This window comes from Harpegnathos saltator, unplaced genomic scaffold (assembly GCF_003227715.2).
Source record: "Harpegnathos saltator strain DR-91 unplaced genomic scaffold, Hsal_v8.6 scaffold384, whole genome shotgun sequence".
Classification (NCBI taxonomy): domain Eukaryota; kingdom Metazoa; phylum Arthropoda; class Insecta; order Hymenoptera; family Formicidae; genus Harpegnathos; species Harpegnathos saltator.
This window is the reverse complement of record NW_020230188.1, coordinates 750,969-777,765: the sequence shown is the minus strand read 5'-3', so window position 1 is coordinate 777,765 and position 26,797 is coordinate 750,969. Positions and strand designations below refer to the sequence as shown.

The 26,797-nt window shown below is 45.7% G+C and overlaps 1 protein-coding gene across 1 annotated transcript; it reads left to right on the top strand.

Annotated features, from left to right (window-relative positions):
* The first annotated feature begins 117 nt into the window (after positions 1 to 117).
* Positions 118 to 26,797, top strand: LOC105188715 (uncharacterized). Its single transcript, XM_011150312.2, has 6 exons — positions 118 to 236; positions 22,794 to 22,955; positions 23,739 to 23,779; positions 24,373 to 24,471; positions 25,523 to 25,597; positions 25,798 to 26,797. Exons 2-6 carry the CDS (start codon positions 22,805 to 22,807, stop codon positions 26,002 to 26,004), a joined length of 573 nt encoding a protein of 190 aa, XP_011148614.1. The 5' UTR covers positions 118 to 236; positions 22,794 to 22,804; the 3' UTR covers positions 26,005 to 26,797.

The following is a 26,797-nucleotide window of genomic DNA, read 5'->3' as shown; positions in this document are numbered from 1 at the left end:
GAGAGAGAGTGCCAAGAAGAAGGGGGTGAAGGGAACGATAGAAAGGGAAAGAGGAAGAGGCGAAGAGAGAGAGAGAGAGAGAGAGAGAGAGAGAGAGAGAGAGAGAGAGAGAGAGGGAGAGAGGGAGAAAGAGAGGGGGGAGAGAGAGAGAGAGAAAGGAGCTGGAGAGAGTAATGATCGTGACGACGGTCGTGCGGACAAATGAACACCTCGGCACAGCATTTGGGATATTCCAAGTAAGTAACAGTGCGTAACGCCAACTTGCATTGTGAGCGGAAACGTTCGCCTTGATATATCCGCGTAACTTTAGCTTTAAGCGCGTTTATTTCGGAGATGGGATTAGTTTCCTACGTGCCGAGGAGGAAGGGAACATTGTGTCGCGCGCGCGCGCGAGCGAGAGAGAAAGAGAGAGAGAGAGAGAGAGAGAGAGAGAGAATAAGGCCGCTCGAGACGAGAGGATCCGTAGCTCGACCTCAACGGGTCTTTTCAACCGAATCAAAAATAGAGAGATCGATATATACGTCTCGTCTACCCGACATACGAAATACGCCGAGAGAGAGAGAGAGAGAGAGAGGGGAGGGGGAGAGAAAAAGAGAGCGAAGCTGGCAGGAAGAAACTTTGAGGGGAAAAATTTGCGAAGGATTTTCACCAAACTTTTTAATCGAAACGTCCCGCGGTCGCTTGACGTATACTGTCTTCCTTTTTTTTTTCTTTTTTTGCGTTTCCTGTTCTACACCGACGATTTACGTTCGAGAAATTTTATCGCTGGTCATTTTTCAAGCCTAGCTCGTCGATGGGGATCGCACTAGCCGGTAATGGATGCATGCACGTTGCCTAAGCTAGCACATTTGGCGCGAAATCCAACACGCGGTTGGCATCAAACTGACCAATCGTGCGACCCCGCACAGATACACAGTGGATCGTGCTAACGATAGCTTTTATGCCAAAATCCGCGGGAAAAATCCGTCCAGTCGTAATAACAAACAAGAGAAAAAGACACAAGGTTGCAATTGCCACTGGGATATTAATCGTCGCTGAAATGAGCCGGCTTTAATGCGTTCAATGAATTTGAGCCAGGACGCATTTAATTGCTCAGTGCACCAATTGTTCCGTTATAACCTGTTATAACCCGGAACAAAAGTTTTTCTATTTCAGTTTCAAATTACATTTGGAACAGACGTTGGCGGGTACGTTGTCGATACAGTTGAAGGATATGACCTCGAGATTCGCCCGACCCATTTTTCACGATTTACAAAAGCGACGGGCTTTGTGCCGTGGAAAATCCGACGCATCCGCATTCGCGCGAAACTTCGATCATATTACGTACGTTTATCTGTTTTTCGAGAAAAACGTAATTTTTTTTTTCTCTATGCTCGCCTTCGCGCGCACGGTACGTGCTCTCGCCAGGCCGTGCTTCCTCCATTTTTCGTTCGTCTAAATTCCCCCTCGTTTTTCTTCCCTTCCAACTGAGCCGGCGCGTCAGTCCCGAGATCGTATTCTTCAATTTTTCTCGTTAATTAAAGCCAGGTGGAAGTCGCCCCAGAAAAGATCGAGCCGATCAATCTTCACAGATCACACGGTGCTGTTCGCAGTATTGTGAGATGGATTACATCCGGCTCAAAATTTGTAGTACTTCTTCGAGACAGGCCGTATATACCGCGATGTATAACATTAGCATTTATATGGGCGCCGGCAAGATTCCGCGCGCGCGCGCGCGCGACTAGTTCGGAAACGAAATCCGAACGAGATCCTACGGAAGAGAGGTGTCGCAAGCAGAAGCGAACGAGCAAAAAGATGGCAAAGGCGGCGAGGGCAAATTCCACATGGCTGCGACGAGTCAACATATTTTTCAGCGTCATCCCGGAATCAACGTCGTCGTCGTCGTCGTCTCCGTCTCCGTCTCCGTCTCCGTCGTCGTCGTCGAAGCGGCACGTATCGAGCGTAAGATGGGGGAGCGACGCGACATTTTTCAAGGCACGTCGTCCGTCGTGTGGGAAAGGTTGCATGAAAATTTGATTTCGCCCGGTATCATCGACTTATCATCGAGACTGAACAACAAATTCTCCGTGGGCAATTTTCTATATTGAGAGTCTCCGCGACCAAGGAGACGAGGAGATGCCGCGGCGGCGCGGGCGTCTGTAATTTTGCCAAAGATACATCGTCCGCGTCCAGAGGCGATATACAGCATTTATATTAGCATTTATATAAGGGTAGTAGAGTAACTACGCTTCTCCGCGGGTTTGTACGTGCTCGTAGCGAAAAAGAACGAGGGCAAAATCCACGCCATAAGATAAAAGTACTCCTACCGCGAACGGGGCCGGCCGAGGGATCGTGGGTGGGGTACGTCCTGTGGTCGTTTCACCGGCACGGAGAATTAACAATTCAGAGTCACAGTTACATATCCTTAATGTTCAGCCGGGGATGCATAAAGTTGGAAACATTTTGCATAAGACGCCCGGTTACAAATGTGAAATTAGGAATATTTATTCAAGCAACGGCGAAGCAATAACTCCGCGGATTCTACAGTCTCGCCGGGCGTGGAAACAAAGGTTAGAGACGTGAATGGCGGCTACCAGGAAAAGGGTGGCGATGGTACTACTGGTAGCGGCGGTGGTGGTGGAGATGGTGGTAGGTAATAGAGGGAGAGAGAGTGTGCGAGCTGCAAAGATGCAAAGGGTCGGAAACGCGGGTTACAAATAGCAGAGCACACAATTAAGCGATTACCAGACCGTGGCCAAAGTTGTAGCCTCGGAAAGAGATTACCGCCTAATTATCAGTTTGCAAAAGGCGTCTTAAAATTACAACCGCACTGGATTACCCCGACGGATTCTCCTCGGGGGTAGACAGGACGGCAGACACTACTTCTTTCTCCATGTCTCACGCGGCTGGCACTGTGCACGGTAAACGAGCGAGCGAACGAAGGAAGGAAGGAACGAACGAACGAACGAACGAACGAACGAACGAACGAACGAACGAACGAACGAGGATACAAACGAGAGTGTACGTGCGTGTGTTTTCGGCACGGTAAGGCGCGCGCGACGTCGTACGGTGCATTATATTAACGTGTGCACAGACGCGGTTAGACCATAGCTCTCTGTTTCCACCCTTGCACAGAGAAAGAGAAAGAGCAAGAGGAGGTGGAGATGGAGGTGAAGGCGGTGGAGGTGGAGGTGGAGGTGGTGGTGGTGGTGGTAGTGACGAGATCCAGACGCGAGAGTTGCAGAAAGGGGTTACCGCGCCGCGAGGCGTGCAACGTTACTTTATTGCTCGCGTCAAAGGCAATCATGCCGCACCTCCCTTCCCCCTTCGCACCCTCGTCCTCTTCTCACCCTCCCCCCGCGCCAGCGCCCACGACCGCTCCTCTGGGTCGCCCACCCCGTCAACCCCGTTTTCCTAACGCGGTACTTTGACGGTCGCAAACACGTCACGAGCGTTTGTGGCGTGTAGCCGTGAATGCATTTTCGCGGTTTCACATCGATGGTGAAATTGCTGACACGCCCGTAAAACGAGCAGCCCGCGACGGATGACCTCGCGCCTTTTGCGCGAGCCTCGCGCTTCTTCCCTATGTCGCTCCTTGCGCCGTGTTCTTCCCCGCGACGAGATCGGGCAGGACGACGTTGACGTTAGACAACGTCTGACGTTGCCAGGACCGTAGCGTCCGCGTCCGCGTAACGAGCTCATAAGGAAATAAAAAGTTCCGGACGTTCTTCCGCCGGCGGATGGGCGAGTCGTAGGACTTCCGCGCGCATATTTCATCTCCGAGAAGCATATTTTATCGAGGACGACCGTAAGTTATTCCAAAGTTCGGCCGGCAAGTTTTATCCTTCGAAAATAAATCGCAAAAGACAAATCCTTGTCTCCCCCTTCTCCATCTCTCCGCTTCTGCTCTTATCCAACTCTTCAAGAGTTTCGCGCGTGTAAACGAGATTCTCGATAATTATAAAAGTCACGAAGAACAGGAGGAGGAGTTTCGCGAAAACGCTCGCGAGAATGCTCGCCCACTCGCGCTCGCGCGCGCGCACGAGGAGAAATTATACGGTACGCCGCTACAAAGTCTCGAAACCGAGGAAACAATCTCTACACCTAGCTTCCTCGACTACTACATAAATACCAGCGCAGAGAGACACGGAGAAAGAATGAGACTCCACCTCCGCAATCAATTAAAAGCGCGGTACCGGTAAGGAGATATCACGCTCTCAAGATGATATCGGCGATGCCTTCCCCTATGGATCCTCCGCCGGCTGGCTCAGCCCAGAAGCTCTACTCACTCCCGTGCTCGAATTATCGGTCCCAAACTCGTCCTTTTTCTTTCCCATTTTCCCCGACAGGATTATCGGGAGGCGAGAGACAGAAAGAGAAAGAGAGAACTCCCCGAAACAACCGCGCTTAACGCTTTCTCAGCCCTCTTTCTCCTCTCGCGCGCCGTCCGCTTAATTTACTTCATCGGCTTTCGGCCGGTGAAGCGGGGAGGCCGATCTCTTCGGCCGGCTATCAGTCCTCTAAATCAAATAACATAATTTCGCTAAGGCTACCGCCGAGGCGAAAGGACCCGGCGGCGGCCACGATCTCGTTTCCTCGGGCCCGGCGAAATCCCGCGGCCGAATTTATGGGACTCCGTGGCCGCGACGTTCGTGTGTGGATATCACACGTGTGCGAGGCCGGGCTACTCACACACGTGGGTAGCAACGAGGGTGAAATAAAGTAACACTCTTGGTACTGGCGGGGGATGGTCGTATCGCGGCGACTTGTAGTCGCGATAAATTTTCCTCGGCTTTAGCGCGGCCGCTGATGCGCCCGCCTGCCCGCGCGCGCGCGCGACCACAGAACGGTATTTTCAATCCTTTATAAGTAACAGAAAAGTGACAAAGGAGGAATAGCGATATTTCAAGACGACAGACATGCGCGAGTAAACGACGAGCGCTGAAAGATTTCCCCCGGCAACAATGCTAGCCTGTCACGCGCGCGCGCGTGTGTGTGTGTGTGTGCAATGTGATGGTATGAGAAACTTCGCTCATTTATTTATAACGGTTCCGTCGCGCTGCAAACACAATAATCCCTTGCAGAAAGCCAGTGACTCATAATTAAATTATATAACGGATCAATCTGTCTACATCCCGCCTACAGGGCGATATTTACTAACGACTCTATGGATGGTGGTAAACATTAGAATTCCGAGCGAATTGAAAACTCTATGCCCGCTTGTTCAGCACAGACAGAATTTTCAATTCTGCACGACAATCGCGCGATATAGGTATTAAAAGCTCATCTGTTTTTTTTTTTTTTTTTCTTTCGTGAATATCATTATTATCACCGTGTAACTCGATTGCCTGCAAAAATACAAGTCTTGCCTGAAAAAACACAATGCTCCGTGCATTCGGGAGAGGCCTATAGACCAACAAAGTCGTAACAGGCTCGCAATTAAATTTCGAAATGGATTGTCACGCATGCCGTTGGAATAGAACGACATTTCCAATCTTTTATGAGCAGGAAACAATTGGAAATTCGCGAATGTAACAACGATTCAGTCTATCCGTTCAACAAACAATTTTAACTCGACAAAATAACGGTGCAATATTAATATTATGTAAAAAAAAAAAAAAGAAAAAAAGAGTGATAAAAAAGACGGTGAGTTCGCACGCTTTCCCTTATATCCTTTTGCGAAAATAACTATATGAAACTATACGAAATTACTATGCAAAATCATTCATTTATGTAACGTGTCAACATATTCGTGCATTATAACGTAACCATCGATTATTCCAAAGTAACGACGTTATCTCAAAGTAGCTTTGACATATTGACAGCTTTTAATCTACACAACACGGGTTATCGTTCGAAATCAAGTGAATTATTATTCATATTTTAGGTAAATTAACGCTTTGCTATGTAAACGGAGTAGTCAAATTGAATACATGTACGATACGAAAAGCTTTCGAGAAAATATTTTCTAACGATGCAAAAAGAGATGCATTCAAATTTCTTACGGCTCTTTGATTAAATAAGAAATGTTTTTTATGTACGGCAAATTCATCATGTCGACGCAAATTTTGTGATCTTTCCAAATATATTACAAATAATATAATATCATGATTTCTTACTAACGATTTCAATCAAAAATCTATGTAACTTCCAAGATTTAATAAATGTTATGTTTTCACATTGGCATTATTTGAGATATTAATTTTACATTAATACCGCAAGTTCCGTCGTAATTTGCAGTGTCAATGAAGATTCCGAGAAACACCACAGCTATTGACTTATTTCGTCGCAGTAAATAATTGTTAATTGCTGCACTCAACACACATTGAGTGCTCTTAGTTTCTCAACGAATTCTTGAATTATAAAAATTCATTTCAAAATTATTTAATATTCGATTATCTCTATAATACTGTTTCATTTAAATTTAATCTTTATCCTAAATGCCTTTTCTCTCGACAGAATTTATAGTTCTTAAAATCTAATACAAAGTTTTAAACAAGGCAAAACAAAAATTATCATCTTTCCGACTTTTCATCATGATTTGCGTTTTCGTTAAGCGTAAAAAATTTGAAAATTATTGTATGCCTGAGTGCATAAAATATGTGGAAGCTACTCGCGCATTGTCATTCGCGATGGTCTCACTGTTCGGCCGGAAAAAAAATCGCATTTGGTTTGTACGACAGCCTGAAGAGATACAAATTCTTAGTCACATTGAACGGTTTGAATAATTTTTTTCTACTCACCATTTCCTCCCCGCTGCCTCTTTTCGCTTAGTTTTATGATTACTCTCCTCGACCCCTTGACGTATTGTTCTCCTCGCCTACACCTCAACCTTTCGCGCCGGCAGAGTGACTTTCGCTCTACCACTTGGTCTAGCCCGTTTTTAGTGTTGGTCTCTATTTCTTTGCATAATCCTTTTATCCCCCAACTAGACCCACTGTCTGTCCTCGTCCTTTCGTCTGTCCGTTGCGTCAAGTAAAAACAAAGCTAGACTCGCAAGATGTCTCTTAGTCAGTGAGGCTAAGGTTTTTCAAAGAAAGAAGAGGACGAGTGCAAGTTGGACAAATTATTACAGCATACGCGTTCTGACCACTCAAACGAGAGATAATAATTCGTTATATATAATGACAATCTGTGAATGCCGACCTAAATTTCGACTCGGGTATCTCTGTGTTTTCGGCAAGTTCGTCAAACGTTCGTAAAAAACGAAAAAAAAAAGTATAATAAATGATTCGGCATACCTGAAAATACGATGCGTCGTTATGTGCGCCCCGGCCTCCTGTGTCCTCCGTCCTGGCTGCTCGACCCAGTATCCTAGCTGCTTGACCTAGCATCCTGGCTGCTGCGTCGTTGCACTGACTCGACTCGGGTTGCACTAACACTAGTAGCACAATACGACCGATATTAAAATAATGTCCACGAGAGTCTGATTAATCGTTTCAAAGTCCAGCGAAATATTTTAGTCAACCGACAAAAATGACAAAGAGCTCGCACAATCCGCGGCACGTGTGTCGCTCGACGGTTCGGAGCGCAATAACACTCGAAACAGTCTGACCTTTCCTTAAGATCCGGACGATTTTGTTATGATCGCTCGCCGCTCATTGCGGCGGCTAGTGATTGTTGTCATCACTCGGTGCGGCGACCGTTGGGATAAGTTTACGGTTCTTATCGGTTGTTTTGGAACTCTCGTGCATCGAATACCTTTTCGTAACCGAAGTTTACATTTACATAAAATATTTCACTGACTACTTTTGAAATATTTAATTATAATTATAATTGATATCAATATATAATAACGCCATTAATATATTAATACTATATAATAACTATATTTATTAATTATATATTTATTTATTAATTATAATAATATTAATACTATATAATACTATATAATTGTGTTCTTTCTCTCTCTCTTTCTCTCGTTCTCGTTTAGGTGGGACACGCGCCTATATTGCTATAATTCCTTCAACTTTCTTCACTACGTTCCTTCCTAAGTCGTTAAAAATCTTTAAGAGTCCTTTATTGGTTTGCAGAATGCATGTTTAATCTAGTTTCTGCTTGATGCAACAGACCGATTAAAGAACAAAGACTATTACGGGATTCGAGAGGTAGATGGATTGATTGGTTGTCAGGAAATAGGAGCATAAATACAAGAAGATCTAGACCAAGCGGCAGAGCAAAAGGCTGCTCTGCCAACGCAAAAGCTTCAGGATGGGAATGGAGGGGGGGGCGGTGAACAATACGTTCAAGAGATAGAGATTAATAAGCGGAATAGAGCAACGGGAAGGAGAAACGGGCTTTGTCAAATATTAATATTAATTTACGCAAACGGATTTATCCGTTCAATGTGGAAGAGGATTCCAATCTCTTCCGGGATCCGCACAAACGAAATGTATTTTCTGAGATTTTCCGGCTGAACGCCCGCAACTATCGCGAATGACAACGGGCGAATGGCTTTTCACGAAATTCGATGCATCTGCCTGAACAGTATTTCTACGGAGTTTTCTTTCGCGTAACGAAATGCATCAAGATGAGAGATGGAAAAGGCGATTTTTGGACGCCTCGGTTCGTAATCGCACGACTTGAGACTTTGTCATATTCTTTTTTTTCTTTCTTTCTCGAAAAATATGTAAACGTACATCAAATCTCAGACTCTACGCTGGACTTTACTACCTTTTACGATAAAGCATGTAGAGTAAAATTAATGACTGTTTTCTCATGTACTTTAAATCATCTGTAAATCATCCCTGAAGCATCGATTGAACTTATTCAATCGGGCCAGCCGTTGGGGTGATACGGTAATTTGTGCATCCGCTCGACTAGAAACGTTCCATCCTTCGCCAAACGATAAAAAATCGAATTCAAAAAATTTCGATTTAAAAGTCCGACAAAGGAAAACTCTGGTCGCGTGTCCCCTTTGGAATCGCTATTAGAATCAAAGTTCAGAAAATGCATAGTCAAAAGGTATCAAGTTTTGTAACATGTAAATACTACGCGATATATCGGACTCTCGCAAAAGAATTCCGAGAGTGGATGTGAAAGCGGAATTGTAACAGACTCGTGATAAAATGCCGAAGTAGATTACGATCCATATACCTCCGCTATAGTGCGCCACCAATTTTTTATAAGCAACAGCGAGTTCAGTATCGAGATGCGAACAGTTGTGTGGACGTTCATTTAACAGAGAGATAATTTTAAGCCGGCGCACAACGCAAAGATCACGCTCATTTTTCTCTTCCTTTCTCTCTTTTTCTCTTCCTCCTTTTCTCTCCCCCCTGCCCCTCCCATCTCTCTCTCTCTCTCTCTCTCTCTCTCTCTCTCAGCAACGACATTGATTTTACGGCGCCATAAATTTATTCGCTGTGAAAGTTGAAATCTTGATGATAAAAGGGACCTCACTTTTCGCGCAATATACGCGGGCTGCCGAAAAAAAGCTGCCGAAGGGAAAGCGAATTTGTAACGGGTCCATAATTAAATTACGAAATGGATTGCCGAGCGTCCCTTCGCTGGCGTTATTGCCGTTTTGTGCTTCGAGCCCTCTCCGCACGTTCTCCTCTTGTTCACCTCTTTTACATTCACGTTATAGCCGTATCACACCAGCGACTCGCGACTGCGGCTGCGGCTGCGATTGCGATTGCGACTCTTCCTCGGCCAATCAGAAAGCAGCGACTCACGATTATCGTTTGGACGGCTGTCCATTTTTCGAGTCGCAGCCGCAGCACTCGCAACCAATCACAGAACTCCGTATAATCGCGTGACCCGCTCGTCATAATCACATTTATTTAATAGCATGTAGAAGTCGATGATCATTAGAATAAGGTTACATCTAGTGTTGTTTCATGTGTTACATATTTTTCTTCTTAAATGTCAAAACAATTTAATAAAGAGATAGACTATTATTTAGTAGATCTCGTAGAATGTAAACCCCTTCTGTGGGATTGTATGTGTGACAGTATGTTAACAGTATTTAACCGCAGCCGCGATCGCCAATCGCAAGTGTGATTGGAAAACAAGAAATCGCAATCGCAATCGCAGTCGCAGTCGCAGCCGCGAGTCGCTAGTGTGATACGGTCTTTACACGACACGAGCGAACCGACGAACGCGACCTGGCGCGCCGGCGGCGCGAGCAAACGAGAGATCGCGCGAAGGTTTCCATTATTTTGTCGATAACCGCGCTCGGTTACAACGGCCTTATCGTTTATCCAATTTTTAGGATTAACGGAACGACACGAGGCGCGGGCGACGGGGACGGGCAGGCGGAGACGCAGAGGGAGGGAGAGAGAGAGGGGGGAGAGAGAGAGAGAGAGAGAGAGAGAGAGAGAGAGAGAGAGAGAGAGAGAGAGAGAGAGAGAGAGAGAGAGAGAGAGAGAGCCGTCGTTAGAGAACCCGGCAGACTAGAAATCGGTGGCGTCGCGATTCGGTTATACACCTCGTTTAGAGCGAACCGCCGGGATCGCCCTCCCACCTCATGTACTGCCCCCATCGGCCAGCCCCGGTTTCCGTGTCCTCGGTCCGGTGGTGCGTATCGGCCAAGTGCCGCAATAAAGGGAATTTGCGGCTGCAGCGAGCATTAACGATAGAGAAGCCCGGTCGCTGATAATCGCTGCCGGTCGTTGTCTAACGCTGCCGTATCCACGACTGTTTCGCAACGCGCACGATCCAAATCTGACCGGGAGGGGGGGGGGGGCTGTTATAATTTCGCGAGTTAAGGCTTCCCGACGATCGAGAGGGCTGGGATGGAGCCGGGCAACGACAAGTTCGGCCGATGCTGCCGGGCCGGAGGACACTTTCGGCGGTAAACTTCGCCCGTATATTACGCGAACTCTGTGGTAATTGATTTTGCACAATCGCGTTAAACTGGAAGTGGGTTTCGGGCACCGGTGCCGCCGTCGACGCCGACGCCGCCGCCGCCGCCGCCGTCGCGCTGATAACTGCGCGACGCGCAGTGGCGATGTATAACGCGTTGCCCATCCTGCCCATTTAATACTTGTCCCTTTTTCGCCAAATCCAAACGATTCCAACTTTTTCCGATAATTAGCGTCGTTTCGCTTTGAGCGCACTATAACTCTGCGGCGAGGTGCCGCACGATGATACGGTTGTAAGTATCGTATTGCGAGAGCTAGCAGCTCGATGATGATACGTAATAACGATGTTACTCGTCGAGTAACGCGCGCACGAGTAAATACTACCATTACTACTACCGCTACTACTATTACCACTACTGCTACTACTGCTGCTGCTGCTATTATTATTACGGGCGTGTTAGTGCCTCCATACACTCTGTAAATTACTTTCAACGTAACAGATATTTCCCCTGTCGGTGCCGGGCTTTTCGTTTAATTTACAGTGGCCCAAGTTCATAATTGCCACCGTTAATCTTTCATCGGCGCCCGCGCTTTTTGCAGGTTGCTGCAATCTGATAAAGGAACGCAAACGGCCCGGAGAGAGTCGCGCGCACTTTGGCTCCTTCGTCCGGCGCGAAACGGTGCTGCAGCATGATCGATAATTAGTGCCGCTAGCGATCGGCCGTTGTTTTCATAAAAATGTAGAGAGCGAATGGAAGAGCCACCCTCGAAACACTCGTCGGCAGTAAATTAACTTGCGCGCGACATACATCTTTATTCATTATATTTGACTCGCCATAAAATATAATTTATCGCCTCGTTCTTTCAGAGCTGTCGCAGACTCGACTCGAGGATCGACCTGAATTTTATTACCGGCTCTACATAACCGTTCGTTGTGTGACTTTAGGCAAGGTGATTCGAAAGAGAGAGCCATGTTTATTAGATACATAAATATATTATAAAATTGATTTCATCGTCGAGATTTCTATTCCATGCCGCGTCCGAATGGAACGGAGTTATTTATTCTACCGCGAGGAGCTTCCTTATTTCTTCGCTACAGAGACGCTATCGACCGATCAAAGCGTTGCGAGCACTTTAGCATTTCCATCACCTTTTGTGCTGTTCAAAGACGCGACAGCATCTGAGGATCGACACGACGTTTCGTTTGTACTTCTTAGCGCGTTTAGTTCTTTACTCGCCGCGTTTGCGGAAGCAGAACAGAGAGAGAGAGAGAGAGAGAGAGGCAGAGAGAAACAATAAAAGGGAGAGGCGGCGCTAAAGCGCGCGGGGAAAGTAATAGAAAGAGGAATGTAGAACTAATTTCTCTTTACGTTTATCTCAATTCGCGAGCTTCGATTTATCGAGAGCCGCACGGCTGTTTCAACGCTAAGAGATAATTCGGTTTCGAGTGCGGCAAAGAGAGCGCGGTTAATTCCTACATACCGAGTATCATCGAGTATCATCAAACTCGAAAAGTTCATCAGGGCTTTAGTTTACAGTAGTGCAGTAAAAGTTTACCGTACCTCCGCGTAAAAGGAAGTGTAATCGTAGCTTTTACCGCTTCCCGCGCGGTTTAACGTCGAGAAAAGAGTACATGCTTATACGTATATGTATATGTCATTAGAAAAAATAATTCACTTAAAAGTCGATGCACACGAGCGTTACATAAATTCACTGGCTACGTTTGCGCGAGAAGTATTCTCGCTTAGCGTAACACGAACGCGCGGGCAGGCAAGGGCTGGTTAGATTGCAGGGATGCGCCAGTATTTTTCACAAATAAATCGACTGCATTTCCGGCATTTTAGAGCTGAATTGCTGTTCACACACAATTTACAGCGCTCCATTTCCTCGTACGCGCGAGCCGCGATCGCATCGTGCAATCGGCACACGCGTCCTGCCGCGCGCGTGCGCGCGCGCGCGCGCGAACGCGTTCCGCTTCCGAATTCTTGAACAACTGTTTAGGATAGATTCCGCGAAAGAACAGACATTTTCCCCGAAGGCTACTCGCGAGTAATGAGGGAGTGTACAAAAAGATGGTCGAGAAAATGCTTGGCTAACGGTAAAACGGCTCCTCCGTTCCCGTCGGGATCCCTCAACACGCGCGCGCGCGCGACGTTCGATCGTCGAAGACTTAAGAAACGTCGAGGGAATGAAATTTTTCTTACTACGTGATTTGATTGAATCCACCGTTCGTGCCACCGCCGTTGTCCCGCCGTAACAATGTCGAGGAAATACGATATAACGAAAATCAGGTATGACAAATTTAATTTTCAGCTTCGACGGAAAGTTTATCGTAACGCGATTTCGTTGTGTTTATTCGGACGGTTACTCGATAGAGCGATAGTTCTTTCCAAACTATCGCTAGCTTTGACAAGAATCGAAGGCAAGAGAGTACGGGAAAGAGAGAAGGAGGAGGTGATGAAGAAGGAGGAGGAGGAGGAGGAGGAGGAGTGGCAACTTTATCATCGACCCGCTCCGGACGCCCCCTCTCATTCCGACACCCTCTCGCCTACATTCGAGCCCCTTTTCCCCTTGAACCACCGCGCACCCAACGTTGAGCACTTACGGAGATGAGTGGCCGTGTAAGAAACACGATAAAACCAGGGAGGCGAGGTACAAATTTCTCCGCCGTGCGAATTACGGGATTCGGAAGGAAGGAAGGAAGGATACGTTCCGTCACGTTTCGCCCCCTCTTACTCGTACTTCCGCATTCCCGCGTACACACGCGTACGTGTACACTGGCAGCGTACGTGGATACACGTGGTTAGACGAACAGACAGACAGACAGACAGACAGACAGACAGACCGACAGGCCGACCGACAGAGAGAGAGAGAGAGAGAGAGACACACACGTGTGAAGAGAGCCCGCGGCGCTGGGTAACCCGGTGCGGATCGTGAGCGTCCATATTTAATAAAGCAACGCTTCCTCACCCGCCAACCAACTTTACTTTTCCACCCTGTGAAACGCCACTTTCCATCTAGTACGTACATTTCCACGTTACCAGCGCGACCTCGCACTTTCGGCTTTTACTTTAAACTTCACCATCCGTGCGCCCCGTCCGTCCATCCGTCCATCTCTTCTGTCTTCACCCTCGCGTATTCGCATTTCTCAGACCGGATTAAAAGCGAATTCTCAGCGGTTTCTCGATATCGCGAACGGAGGTTCCGACGCGAGTCGCGGAAAAGGGGAGATAAAGAAAAGAATAAATACCTCCGGCATCTCCGGCGGAGGAGATGAAGCTCTCGTTAGGTAAATTAGCTTGAGCACTTGATGTTCGTTGCATTTTTGTGTAACGAGCAATCACCAATTAGCGAAAAAGTCCCGTGGAAGAATCGCTTTTCCCAGCTAATTGGCGATCTCACGGAAACGTCGGAGATAATTAACGCCGTAAGCACACCGGCCCGTGCGCAACCGCGTGTCCCTCCCCCTCCCCCTCCCCCTCCCCTTGCGTTCAATAGTGATCGATAAATCGATGAATCAATCGGGCTGCATCTTGTTGTAACAACGACCACAGCGAGACACCGCTCCGCCGCGATGCGAAAATGCGCTGCTGAATTTTTCGGCGACGCCGACGGCGTCGGTGAGATATATGATATATCTCGCCGCCACCAGCGCCGTCCGCGTCGGTCGAAAAACGCAAACGAACGAAATTCGTTTCCCCCTCATAAGGGACGATTTATACAATTCGTATGCTTTCGCGTAGTAAGCATATTTCTCCGGTTGGTAAGCATACATCTCCCGGACGGAAAATATATTATGTTTATCGTGCCTGGCTGTGCCCGGCGCGGCGCGCCCCCGGGGCCCTTTCCCGCGCTTTAACCCTCGTTTCACCCTCGTTTCACCCTCGTCCCGAGTGCCTCTGGTACCGCGGCATGGTCAGGATTACCACGAAACTCGCCGGGGCGTCTCTAACTCTCATCGAATAAATAACATCGGAGAAATCCGGCCGACTCTTGACCCGGAACGCCATATCCCCTCGAAAAGTCGGCGGATTGCAACGTCGACCGCTTTTCCAGAGGACCGGACAAGCCGCGCGCGCGCGCGGATAAACAATAGTGGACAGCAAATCGCTTTGACGACTTCGCGGCGACGCGCTGGTGCGAGATTCGCTCTGCGAGCATGCAAACATGCTTTGTGACTTACCCTTTGTCCTTTGCTGCTCCGTCCTACCACAGTTGGTCCAGAAAGAGAGTCCGCTTGGAATCATCGAGCGTGACCCACCGTCCTAAACAGACACGCACAGCGCATACATGTAAAACTCGTGGTGAAATGATAAAGATTGACGGGGGCGCGAATCGTCGGGTGTATCGCTGTATCGGCTGAAGCGCGCCTGTTATCGCAGCGAAGTCGCATCCGCTATTGTCAAATGTGTCAAGGACCCTACGTTCGGACATACATAGTTGAAAGTACGTGTGGAAATTCGCTCGGTTTTGTGACGCGCTTTCGGATTAAAGAGGACATCTCGGCCGGGAGAGCTCGACTCACGCTCCCGTCCTCTCGCGAAACCTCGTACACCTAATGTTAATATTATTATAATACGTTAAAAGCGTACAAAATTGAACACACAGGATTACCATCCGTCTGTTTTTCTTCAATTTCCGGCGCATTTACGCAGCGCAACGCGATTCTATTCAGTCGCGCCCACCACATCCATGATTGCGGCGTGTAACTTTAGATGGGCGGTTCATGAGTTCACAATTATACGAATTATACGAAGCCGGTTGCTACGAATGTTTAGAAAACACACTGAAAATGTGCGCGCATTAGCCACGATAACAGAGAAAGCAAGCAACGCGGATATAACTTGACCGGATTGATAATCGGGAAATCCGATCGTGTCCAAGCGGCTTTGGCTGTCGCGCTTAATCAGCGAATAATTTAAATGTCGTTCTCGCATTCATCGGAACGATAATTACATTTTAGTCTGGCTTCAATTCCAAGTGCTTCTTGCGCACCAAACTTTAGTCAGGTTATTTGTTTATTTAACGACAAATGCGAAGCTTCCATTTATTTCCAGCTATTTTATATACGGTTACACGGGAGATATTCATTTCGTGTATATGTACAAAAAGTATTTCGAAAGCATTAATTTCAAGATATTTAAATGATTGACGAAATTCACGAACCATAAACAAAGTTTTGATGAGCAATTGTTTGCATGACATGAATTTGCAATGAATTGTTTTTGAAATACCTCGAGTCGAAATTTCAGAAATTGCGTAAACTATGTAAATTCTGTTGAGTTTGAGGAGAAAATAGAGATAGAGAATCTCGAGAATATATAACATTATACAGACCATGGAGTTTTCCTTCGTTACAAAAATGTTTACTTTGTATATAAGCATTTGATAGCATCATGTTTTTTCTCCATGTATGCATATGTGTATTGAAGCTTAGAAAGTATCAGAGAATTATTTAATATTTCATTCTCTCAATATCTGCATTTAATATTTATTCTTAATTTCGATAAGTAATCTATTAGTTATACAACTTATTCAATGGCAGATAAAGCGTGAGAGACAAAAAACATTAAATAATAAATGTAGAGAGATATAAAACAAAGTATTATTTTTTCTTTTACTCAAATCCTATTATATTATCTTTTATTGAAATTGAAAATTTCAAAAGAATTTGGAGATTTAAAAAAATTAAAAATGGAAACATTAAAAATAATAAAAATAATGATAATATTAATAATGATAATTATTAATTAATTAATGATAATTAATAATGATAATATTAGAGATAACATCATTGTATGTTTAATACTGGTCCAAATTTTGCCTCAGCTATTTTCTTATTTGCAATGAGAAAAAAAATATTTGTCGAATATTTGTTAAAATCAAAAACACTACGTATATTGAATGATTTTACACAATTGGAAATACATGATGCAACACTTGACTTAGTGTTTCGAGTTCTATGTTCTGGCTTTCCAATTCAATATTCTAGTTCTCGGCTGCTTTATTGTGACGCTTTGAATATTCACCCGTGACATTGAACTGACAACGACGCTCACCTGAATACAACTCGATTGCAGAAAGGTATGTTAAATAACGCGCTACCGACCAAAAGCAAATATTTCAAGAATCTACGAAGTATTATCGCTCGACGGGAATGATCTGTCACATTATCACTACGATACATGTTCTCTCAGCGATATACGTGTCGCGAGTCGACTCAACACGCAATGAAAATATTCGGAAAAGTACACGACGTAAGAAACATAGAAAATATAAGAGACAAGTGCATGGCGTAAAACAAGCAGGTAAATTTGATCTTCTTGGAGATGCGAGTTGTTTCGAGAACATTGCTATCACGCGACCGTTCAACAGCAAGTGACGACAGTCGGGACGACTGACGAGAGATAATATTGCCAATAGGTTTCTCGTACTCTGCAATTGGTTGATATTTTCGCATGATCCGTATTCTTCCACGACCGAGTATTTTCATTTCGAATCGGTGAGTGACTCTATTCCCATAGAGTAGATATGTCGATACGTCAACGTTATACGCACACACACACACACACACAATTCCCATTGCGAGCGATTGAACTATTTCATCAACTCTTAAAATATTTAATCGGATTCTCGTCGATATCGCGTTAATTAACACGCGATTCTCCGATCGAATGTACGTGAGTGGCAGTGCCACGAGGGACTATCAGAAGTACCACGATGGAGCAACCTGGATGCAACTAGGATGCCGCATCGGAAAGCCAAGATGTAGAACTCAGAACGTCGAGACGGGGGCAGCGTTGCGTCGTGTATTTCCAGGGTGAAATTATTGATTATACATGATGTTTCCGATTTCAACAGACGTTTGACGAACTTATTGAGAATATGGAGATAACCGAGTCAGAACTTAACCCGACATCCATAGTCAGGCATCATTTGACATAACTACAGCTTAATTTCTGATTATTCATCAACTTATATATGAATTTATGTCATACGACAAGAAATATCGGTCTTCTCGGTAGAATCTAAGTTTCGCAGATGTTGATTTATGCATTTAATAATGTTCTTTGAACGGTAAATTTGATTTTCAATCGACCAACACGTTGTTTTTAAAAATTAAAAATGACGATTTTACGGGTAACCTAGATACATTAATTTCATTTATATTTTTAGCGTACCATTTTCCAGGCTTATTTATTATACATTTGAAGTATAATATTTTTTGGCATGAACAAAGAATTGCGAATTTATTGCTACTATAATTTCTCATACCCGTAATTTTTCTGACGCTTTTTTTAAATGTTACGAATTAAAAATGCTTTTCCAGATACATGTTTGAATACAGATCTGACATTTTACGTACATTTTACGGGCATGTTCAGCTTTTATCGCGAAAGGAGACTCATCGCGTACAAAATTTCCCGATTCATAATCAGTACGATATTTGGTCTTCTTCATTCCTCCGAATCGATAATAAAATAGTAGATAATACTATTAGAATAATAGATAATAATCGATCTTACTTCGCATCTGTGTAGTCACACGAGTCTTCGAATCTCAATATGTCCGCTGTGTCCACAAAGCGCGTCTTTTCTTTATAGGTTAGGGCACTATCGAGCGCTTCGGTCAACGACCGACGCAGCCGAGCGGCCGCACATCGGTCAGCTGTGTTTACATGGCGTAGAGTAGGTGGTAGGGGCAAGGCCGCGGCCGAGGCCGCAGCAGGGAAATACATATCGTAGACGAATTTCTTAGGAGAATGGTAGGGAGATGCGATTGTGTGGAATGTGGCGTTGCGGCCTATCCATATGTAAACAAGTTCGCCATTACTGCGCTCGATCCTTGGGTCAAGTCAGGGTGAGCCCGACGCGACGCGACATAATGCCGAAGCGATCGAAAGCGCGCCCGTTCGATACGCGCATCGATAATTTTACTCCCACCGATCGCAGCGATTTGAAACAAAGACCGTTGGAAAGCTTTAAACTTCCGTGCACCTGATAAGCGTGTGAGATCGTTTCTCTGAGACATAAAAATCGATGTAACCCCATCGTAAATAATTGATATTCCGAACTCTGTGATGTGAGCATCTCAAAAATAAAACTAATAAACTCTACATTTTGTAGATGTCTTGATTTTAGTATCAGAGAATGCAGTTAGTGTGTAACTTTTTAAAATAAAAATGTTTGCAAAATTTGAAAGATGATCAATTCGCAAATCAATTTTTATTGGATCTGTTTTATACATTTTTATATAAGTTTTATATACTTTTTTATTCTATTATATCATAATTATGTTTTGTCTTTTGATATTACAAAACATATACATTGTAGAAAATTTGAGAGAAAATAAATTTCGTGAGTAAAATTGAATATATTCAATAATAATCATTTTATTCGTATATCACATATTTGCCCGAATAAGGAACTTTCCATAAAATTATGTCGATACTATCGAAAGTTTATATATAAAATATGCAGTTGATAATTAGGATCCTATTCAAATATCTAATTCTTGCGATAAGTATTGAAATTTTAATACAAACATTTCTCCATATATATTTTTATAACCATTGTTAGAATTGTCAGTGGATGTTATCCGATCTCTATTATTTGTTGTAATTTACGAAGCTTGAATAATTTCTCGAAATAATTTATTAAAAATTATTTCTTAAAATGTAGCTTCTATTTAAACTAATTAAAGTTAAAGGAGCTACCACGATTGATGCAGAATTAATTGGCATTTGTTTTCGCGTGAAAAGTAATCTACTATCGATCGCTTTTGTATGAAATGAGATGAAGCGTTATCGGTAATTTCGCTGATTGATCTATTTTAATTGATTTCGCTGGTAATTAAATGCGGGATGAAAATACAATGAGGATTTGTGCGAGACAGCGTGAGAGAGTCAATGGGCGTAACTATGTAATGGAATTAACACAATCCCTTTTATTTATTCCAGCCTTAAATTTATTTATTTCCCGATGAGCAACCGGATTATAATGCGCGGCATTACAAATTTTAAGCGGGTTCGGAACGGCACGCAAAGCGGAAGCTGCGTTTCCTAGCATCCTTCGTAATCCGATACGCCAAATGCGTTTATACTCGATCAAGAGCTAGACATGCATAGCGCACGACGAGGGAGAAAGAGAGAGAGAGAGAGAGAGAGAGAGAGAGAGAGAGAGAGATATGTGTATATAATATATAGTCGCTCGATCAACATCCCGTTTACGGACGTAGCTAAAATTATTGGCGCGTGATAATCAGAAATTTGATCGATAGAAACTCAATGGGCAATCCATTTCGCGAGCGTTAATTATTTCAGTCACGAACAATATCTCGTTTTTGCATAAAGTGTGCCAGCCGACCGTAAAAACACGGCCGATATATCAGACGGAACAATACCGCTATATGTCAATATAAGAGGGAATAGGTATTCGCAATGTCAGACGCGACCAATAAATGGCGAGACTTTGTCACCCGGTGGTGTGCCAAGTTCGCGAAAAAGTTTTACGCGCGACAGGTGTTTCGTGACACGTATTTCCACGCTAGCTATTTTACATAAAATGGTTTTCTTATCTTGATGCACGGTTATTTTGCATAAGCGGCGGAAAGTTATGCAAGGATCCGGAGTGATGCGCGAAGGAATACGCCGACCGACGCGCGTTTATATATATATATATATATATATATATATATATATATTTACAAAGACGCATCGAAGCGGTGACTTCAAAGGTTTTCGCGAAATCCGTCACTTCCATCTGTTCTGAATAATTAAACTGCAGCACCGAGTAACGGCAGAAGTTGAGCAAAGAGAGGGAGAGAGAGTGAGATTTGAAAATATACTCCATTAGGCAAGTATATAGCAAATATAAACCTCATTACTTTGACTGCGCTACTCGATGCAAACGAGATGTTGGAAAGTTTATGATTGCTAATTAAAATGCGCTGCTTATCAAGAATAAATGGCATCAAACGTATTGCATATTGTATGAAGTTTATTTTGTCCGCTTTGGGAAAATTTTCCATCGGCTGCGGCAACTAATTAAAATGAAGGAAGGAAGGAAGAAAGGAAGGAAGGAACGCGCTAAGGGATAAACCGGACGGCTCTCTGAAACGACGCACATAAAAAACGTCATTTTGCCACAAAGTTATATTTCTCCACGATGTCGCGGAACGAAGGGGGAAGAAAAATACAGTGCATTATATACATCGCTGAGCGCCAAACTTCACGAATAAGTGGAGCGCGGATAAAAGCAAAGTTAGTAAGTGTATAATTAACAAGTCCGTTAAGAGAGTTCAAACTCCAGAGTATTCAGGAGTGGAAGCAGCGAGGATATAAAGACATCAGTGAGTCAAGAGAGCGTGAGACGTAAGCCCTATTACGAGAATGAATTTAAATACAAGCGTAAACCGATCAAATTTAAGCTGGTATAAATTAGCAATGATTATACCCGGTAGGAGTTTCGGCGATCTTTCTTGCGAAATGCAATTACTATCACCCCCCAAAGTTTCTATCAACAAAAAGCCATAATGTGTCTCTTAGCGGCTCCATTCGAGCGCCTGTTTAATCTTCATACCTAGCTGAGAGGGATTTAGTCTGTTATTAATACAAGTGAACGCAGAGAGAGAGAGAGAGAGAGAGAGCGAGCGAGCGAGCGAGCGAGCGAGCGCGAAAGAAAGAGAAGGAAATATTCGTGTTATTATTAATATTAGAGACCGGCAAGATTGCATCTTTCCACCATCTTTGTTTCATATCAAGTTACGCAAAAGCAAAACGATAGACTCTGCCTCCATTATGCAGATAGTAGCAGCAAACTGAGGGCTTCATTATAGAAACTCATTTATATCGAGATGACGAAAAATAATAAAGAAGTAAGGAGGCAAAGTTTGCGTATTACGTTGAAATTTAAAAGTGGCTGTCGAAACGCTCTCGAGAGATCACGCAGTTTGGAATTAATTACTTCGATGAGAGAGAGAGAGAGAGAGAGAGAGAGAGAGAGAGAGAGAGAGAGAGAGAGAGAGTGCCTGTCATCGCGGGAGCGATTTCTTGCAGACTCGGCCCCCAGGCCCCCAGGGGAGGCCACGACACGACCTTATCTACCCCGAAAGGTCCAACGTTCGATCCATTGACTCGTCGAGACCCTAATACGACGCACGGAACTGACGTTGGCGATAGGTCGCCCGTGCCCTAGAATCAGGCTCTGATCGACGTCCTGGTACCGGTATATCCGTTCGAGACAGACTATCCGTCGGACGACACGTACGCGACCGATCCCCGCTGTCGACGAGACATCGCGCGCTCGTTCTCGTCCGACGACGATTTAAATCAGCCGCAACTCGTTGTCGACGAAACGTCGCGCGCTCCTTCCGCAATCCCTGATCCGGATATCAAGCCCGTCGAGACTGTCGAATTTCCTCGATTTTCACGACTCCCACTCGGCACTCGACGTTTAAGGCGACGCGCTGGATATTTCAGGGAGAAACGACGTACAGGAGATTAACGGGCGAAAGCTTTCAAAATCGATACAATAGCGATATTATTAAGTCTCCGTCATTTCTCCCTATACATTTGACGAAGCAGACGTTGTCTCAGTGCGAACTGATATTCTTTCCCACTGCTAGACGCGCTAGACGCGGCCGTTCAATTTCCAGTTTTATTTGTTCGATATGAAGATCATGTTCAATGTCAGCGCGCGCGCCACAGAGGGATCAGACAGCCACATTTCACGGTGAACGCGCGGCGAGAATACGGGCGTACGCGACTGTAAGCCACTTTGCCACTTCTCTCTCTCTCTCTCTCTCTCTCTCTCTTTCTCTCTTTCTCCCGGTCCCTCGAGGGACACGGTAACCCGCGTGACGCGATCGATCGAAATTAAAATTCGCGTCGGACGCTTTTCTCCCGCCGATTATTCTCCCTGACTTCTCTTGCCCTCCGAGTAATTGGCGTTCGCCAATGTCCTTTCGAGGCCACTTACGTAACGCGCGACCCCATTTCTGTCATTCCAGAGATGTGAGGAATGATCACGTGGGTGATGGTTGGGCTGCTTCTGGCTGCGGAAACTTGCGGCAGAAACGTCCTCTCCGGAAACGGAAACGGAAACGGAAAGGAAGAGGCGAAGCGACGGGAGGGCCTGAAGGGCATCAGCGTGGACGAGGAAGACACCTATCGTGGGTATCGGCGTAGGACCGGTGAAAAATGAACAGAAATGTTTGGTCCGGTAGAGATAGATGTAGGAAAAGGAAAGAGGGGGGAGAGAGAGAGAGAGAGAGAGAGAAACATACACAGATCCTGTCGGAAAAAGAACGATAGACGGAGAGATAGGCAGGTAGAAGAGGACAAAAAAGAGTTGAGAACGGAACCATGATTTACTCGACTAACTCGAGTTTATCCCGGCTCGCCGATCCTGCAATCGAACGCCACTAATCTCCGAACTACCGCTTATCCTTCCTACCAACTTCGCACACGTACTGCAACCTTTCCCGTCAATAACGTCGCCATAGTCTTTGTGTACCTACCTACGAAGTGCAGGTTTGTCCGTCGCGCCAGTGAAAGGGAAAGCCTGTTCGATCGCGAGCAGTAAAATTACGCTGTAACTTGGTGTAAATTTACGAATTTAAGTTGAGTTCTGCATAAGATATATCGTTCCTAACAAGTCCTCACAAAGTCTCCCCTTAGAAGAGTCGGCTTGTTTAAACTTAGACCGGCTTGTTAACTTTCGGACGGCTAGACTTTCTAGACGGCTGAACTCGCTTAATCCTTGGATGTATGCTCCCTTTAATTTTCTTTCCCTGAAATAGAATTTCCGTATCTTTCACCGGTGCGACGACAGCTGCAATTAAGAGCTACCACGCTTACTTCCTCAACACTCTCACTCTCCCCTTTCCCTGAAACCCGTCTTCCTGATTGTCCCGCGACGCACTTATTCAGCACCGCCGCTCTCTCTGTTGCAGGTCTAACGTGCTACACTTGCGTCAACGTCAGCGATAACCAGGTATCGACGAGTCCATTAAACGTCCCCTTAAGAGTCCGTAATAGCCCTATCGCGCCGAGTCCAGCCGCAATTTTGTGGAAGCCTGCAGATCGTTCCGCCATCGATTTCGGTTTATTCTAAACTCCCCCTTATTGCGTTTCGCTTCTCCTCTCTCGCAGTAACCGTCTTATCTCCGAGGCCCTGCTTTTATCTCGCTCCTGTCTTTTTTTCTTCACGAAAACGCGCGGCGCGGCGCGGCGCGTTTATCGCGTCGGCCATAAATTCGCGATTTTTCCACGGAAATTGTCGAAATTTCAGGAAAATAAATAACCGACTCTTTGTAAGATACGTATATAATCGCATAATTTCTCCCATTATCGAACGAACGCAACACCGCAATACACGCGGGAGCGCGCGCTCGCTCGGGAAACATAAATGTTTTGCTCTGCATATTCGCGGTTAGGCACCTTGTTGCGTTGACGTCATCTCGCTTTTTGTGTTTCCCCGGACTATCGGGGCACCGGGAGGCGCATGCGGTCGATATTGGCAATATAAGAAACTGATCTTTATACGTGGAATTTGCATCCAGGATGTTCCCATTTCTATGCTTGCAGATGTGCAACGAATGGGCGATAGATACACCGTGTCCGGCGGGAGGCCGTGATTTCTGTCGGTCGCTGCACATTCTGGACAGCCGAGGGAACAGCGTCTTGGCAAGTGAACTTTTTTTCCGTCGCGCGCTCTCGTAACTCCGCCTCTTCGATTTTCATGAATTTCGAATATATCGCTCGTCGGGCGGCCCAAAATAAGAGACACCTATGTTTTTATACGTGCCTTTAGGGCCGGCAACCCCACTACTCCGGAACCATATTTCATTCCGGCGTAGAATCGCTGAGACCGTAAGATACACGTAGAGAGACGTGTGAGAAGAAGTTATACGATATTAAGAACTTCATAAGTGGGTATTTGTTCTCCTCATGCGGGGTAGAGAACTTTCGAATTTACAATCGCTCTCCTCGTAAATTTGTCCTCCGTTTCCATCGTCGTAAAACCTCTTTGCCTCTAGCGTTCTCTCTGATATATTTTGATATCCTCGGCTGATCAGATCGCGGAGAGGAAGAGTAAGAGACAGAACGAAAATAGCAGTTGCGATTGTTGTCTTGTCTAGGTGAATGAAAATCGCATTCTCGATATGCGAGATAACAACGAAAACAATTTTTGGATAAAAAAAAAGGGGGAAAACGAACGAGGGGAAAATAAAGCGAACTCACAATAACAAACGCTCCCTCACGTACAGATTCCATTAACGCCGAGTATACTGTACGCACCATCAGATAAAATCAATTAAAGATTATCGTATTTGGCTAATTGATTTACATTAGGGGTATAATCGATTTTCGGGCTATTAATGAACGAAGTTACGCGAACGGATTCGAGCCTGGACGTCGAGATAGATGGCCCTCTCGGGCTTAAGCGCTCTTCTCGAGTCCAGTCGATGTACCAGAGGATGAACTTTGATGGAACTTTCTACGTTCCGACGTTTGACGACGATAATGCACCATAATTTAATATCGCGCATTACTGGACAGAACGAACCGTTTAATTAATAAGATTTCCATCCACCTAATTTCGCGAGATTCATTGACGAGCACGTCTTCGTCGCGTCGTTCCGGTCGCGAGTACCAAAAATCCCGACGATCACCCTCTTTCCGTCGCTCACTCGTTCGTTCACTCTAGCGCTATCCTCGCTTCCTTTCGTTCCAGGTGAGCAAGAGTTGCGCCAGCAGCGAGGAATGCGGGCCTGCGTCGGTCGGTTGCATTCCCGTGGACACGCAGCAGGTGCGAAATAGCGAATTTTGTCGTGCGCTCGGAGGAGGTTTCTCGACTGATGAGGGAGAAATTAGAGAACGTAGGAGTGACGAGAGAGAGAGAGAGAGAGAGAGAGAGAGAGAGAGAGAGAGAGAGAGGGAGGGAGGGAGAAAGAGAGGGAGAAGAACAGAGAAGGAGCGGGTGAAATAAATTCGGTTATTTAATTCCAGATCTGCATAAGCTGCTGCGACGAGAGCTACTGCAATATCGAGTCGCCGACTAACGCCACTAACGCGATCTACTCGCGCAAACGGCGCGCCAAGTCGAAATCGAAGCGCAAACGGCCCGGCAGAAACGGGGTCGACGCGACGACGCGGCTCTACGGGTCCAGCTTACTCTGGCTTCCCGCCTCGCTCTTCTATGCATATCATTGCTGAGGAAGCAGCAACACTAACCGCGCGCGCGCGAAGCGGACAGCGCGGAAATCGCGTGCGAGAGTCGACGCGATGCGCGACGCGCCACGCCATCGCGGCGCTGAATCGCGCGTAAGAAACGCGCGCACGCGCGCGCGCGCGCACTCGTCGTCTCGATCGTGAATGTTCTCTTCTGTGATTCCTTCGTAGATTCACGCTCGCCTAACTACGCAAGAACACACGCCCGACACCGTCGTCTGAATTCCGACCAAGCTTACCGACGAACTTCCCCGCCGACTTTCCGCGCCCGTCACGCCGTCACGGCTCGGCGACCCCTCACTGTCGTCCAATTGTGTGGAAGAGGAGACACGCTAATCGCTCTATTTTTCGTACTCTCATTTGACATTCTCGCTTAGCCGCGCCGGCTAACTTGAACGGTAACCGCAAGATCTTGACGTGTACACGTAATTTAGCGTACGTCGCGCCGAACATACCGAGAACGCTCGGTGTTTCCAGCATGATGGCGGGAGAGCGAAACGTTCGTTTCGGGGACAGAGGGTGTCCGCGAAGAGGAATCGCCTGGCAGCGGTTCCAGGAGATGCGGAGAACGAGATCCGGGCAAAGAGCGGTCGAAAAACTTGGCGCCGTTCCGCGCTGTCCGAGACGTTATTAATCGGGGACCCTTCGAACTAATCGGGTCCCCCGTGATGGCAAAAGGAATTGTTTTCTCGTCGTAGTATCGGTAGTCGCTATGCCTCGGTAGAAGGAACTTAAAGCACAAAGAGTAAGGTCTCTGAGAGAGAGAGAGAGAGAGAGA

Coding starts and splice junctions, on each gene's coding strand:
- LOC105188715 (XM_011150312.2), top strand. CDS start 22,805: ATGATCACGTGGGTGATGGTTGGGCTGCTTCTGGCTGCGGAAACTTGC. Junction 22,956..23,738: donor GGACGAGGAAGACACCTATC/GTGGGTATCGGC, acceptor TCTCTGTTGCAG/GTCTAACGTGCTACACTTGC. Junction 24,472..25,522: donor GCCGAGGGAACAGCGTCTTG/GCAAGTGAACTT, acceptor CTTTCGTTCCAG/GTGAGCAAGAGTTGCGCCAG.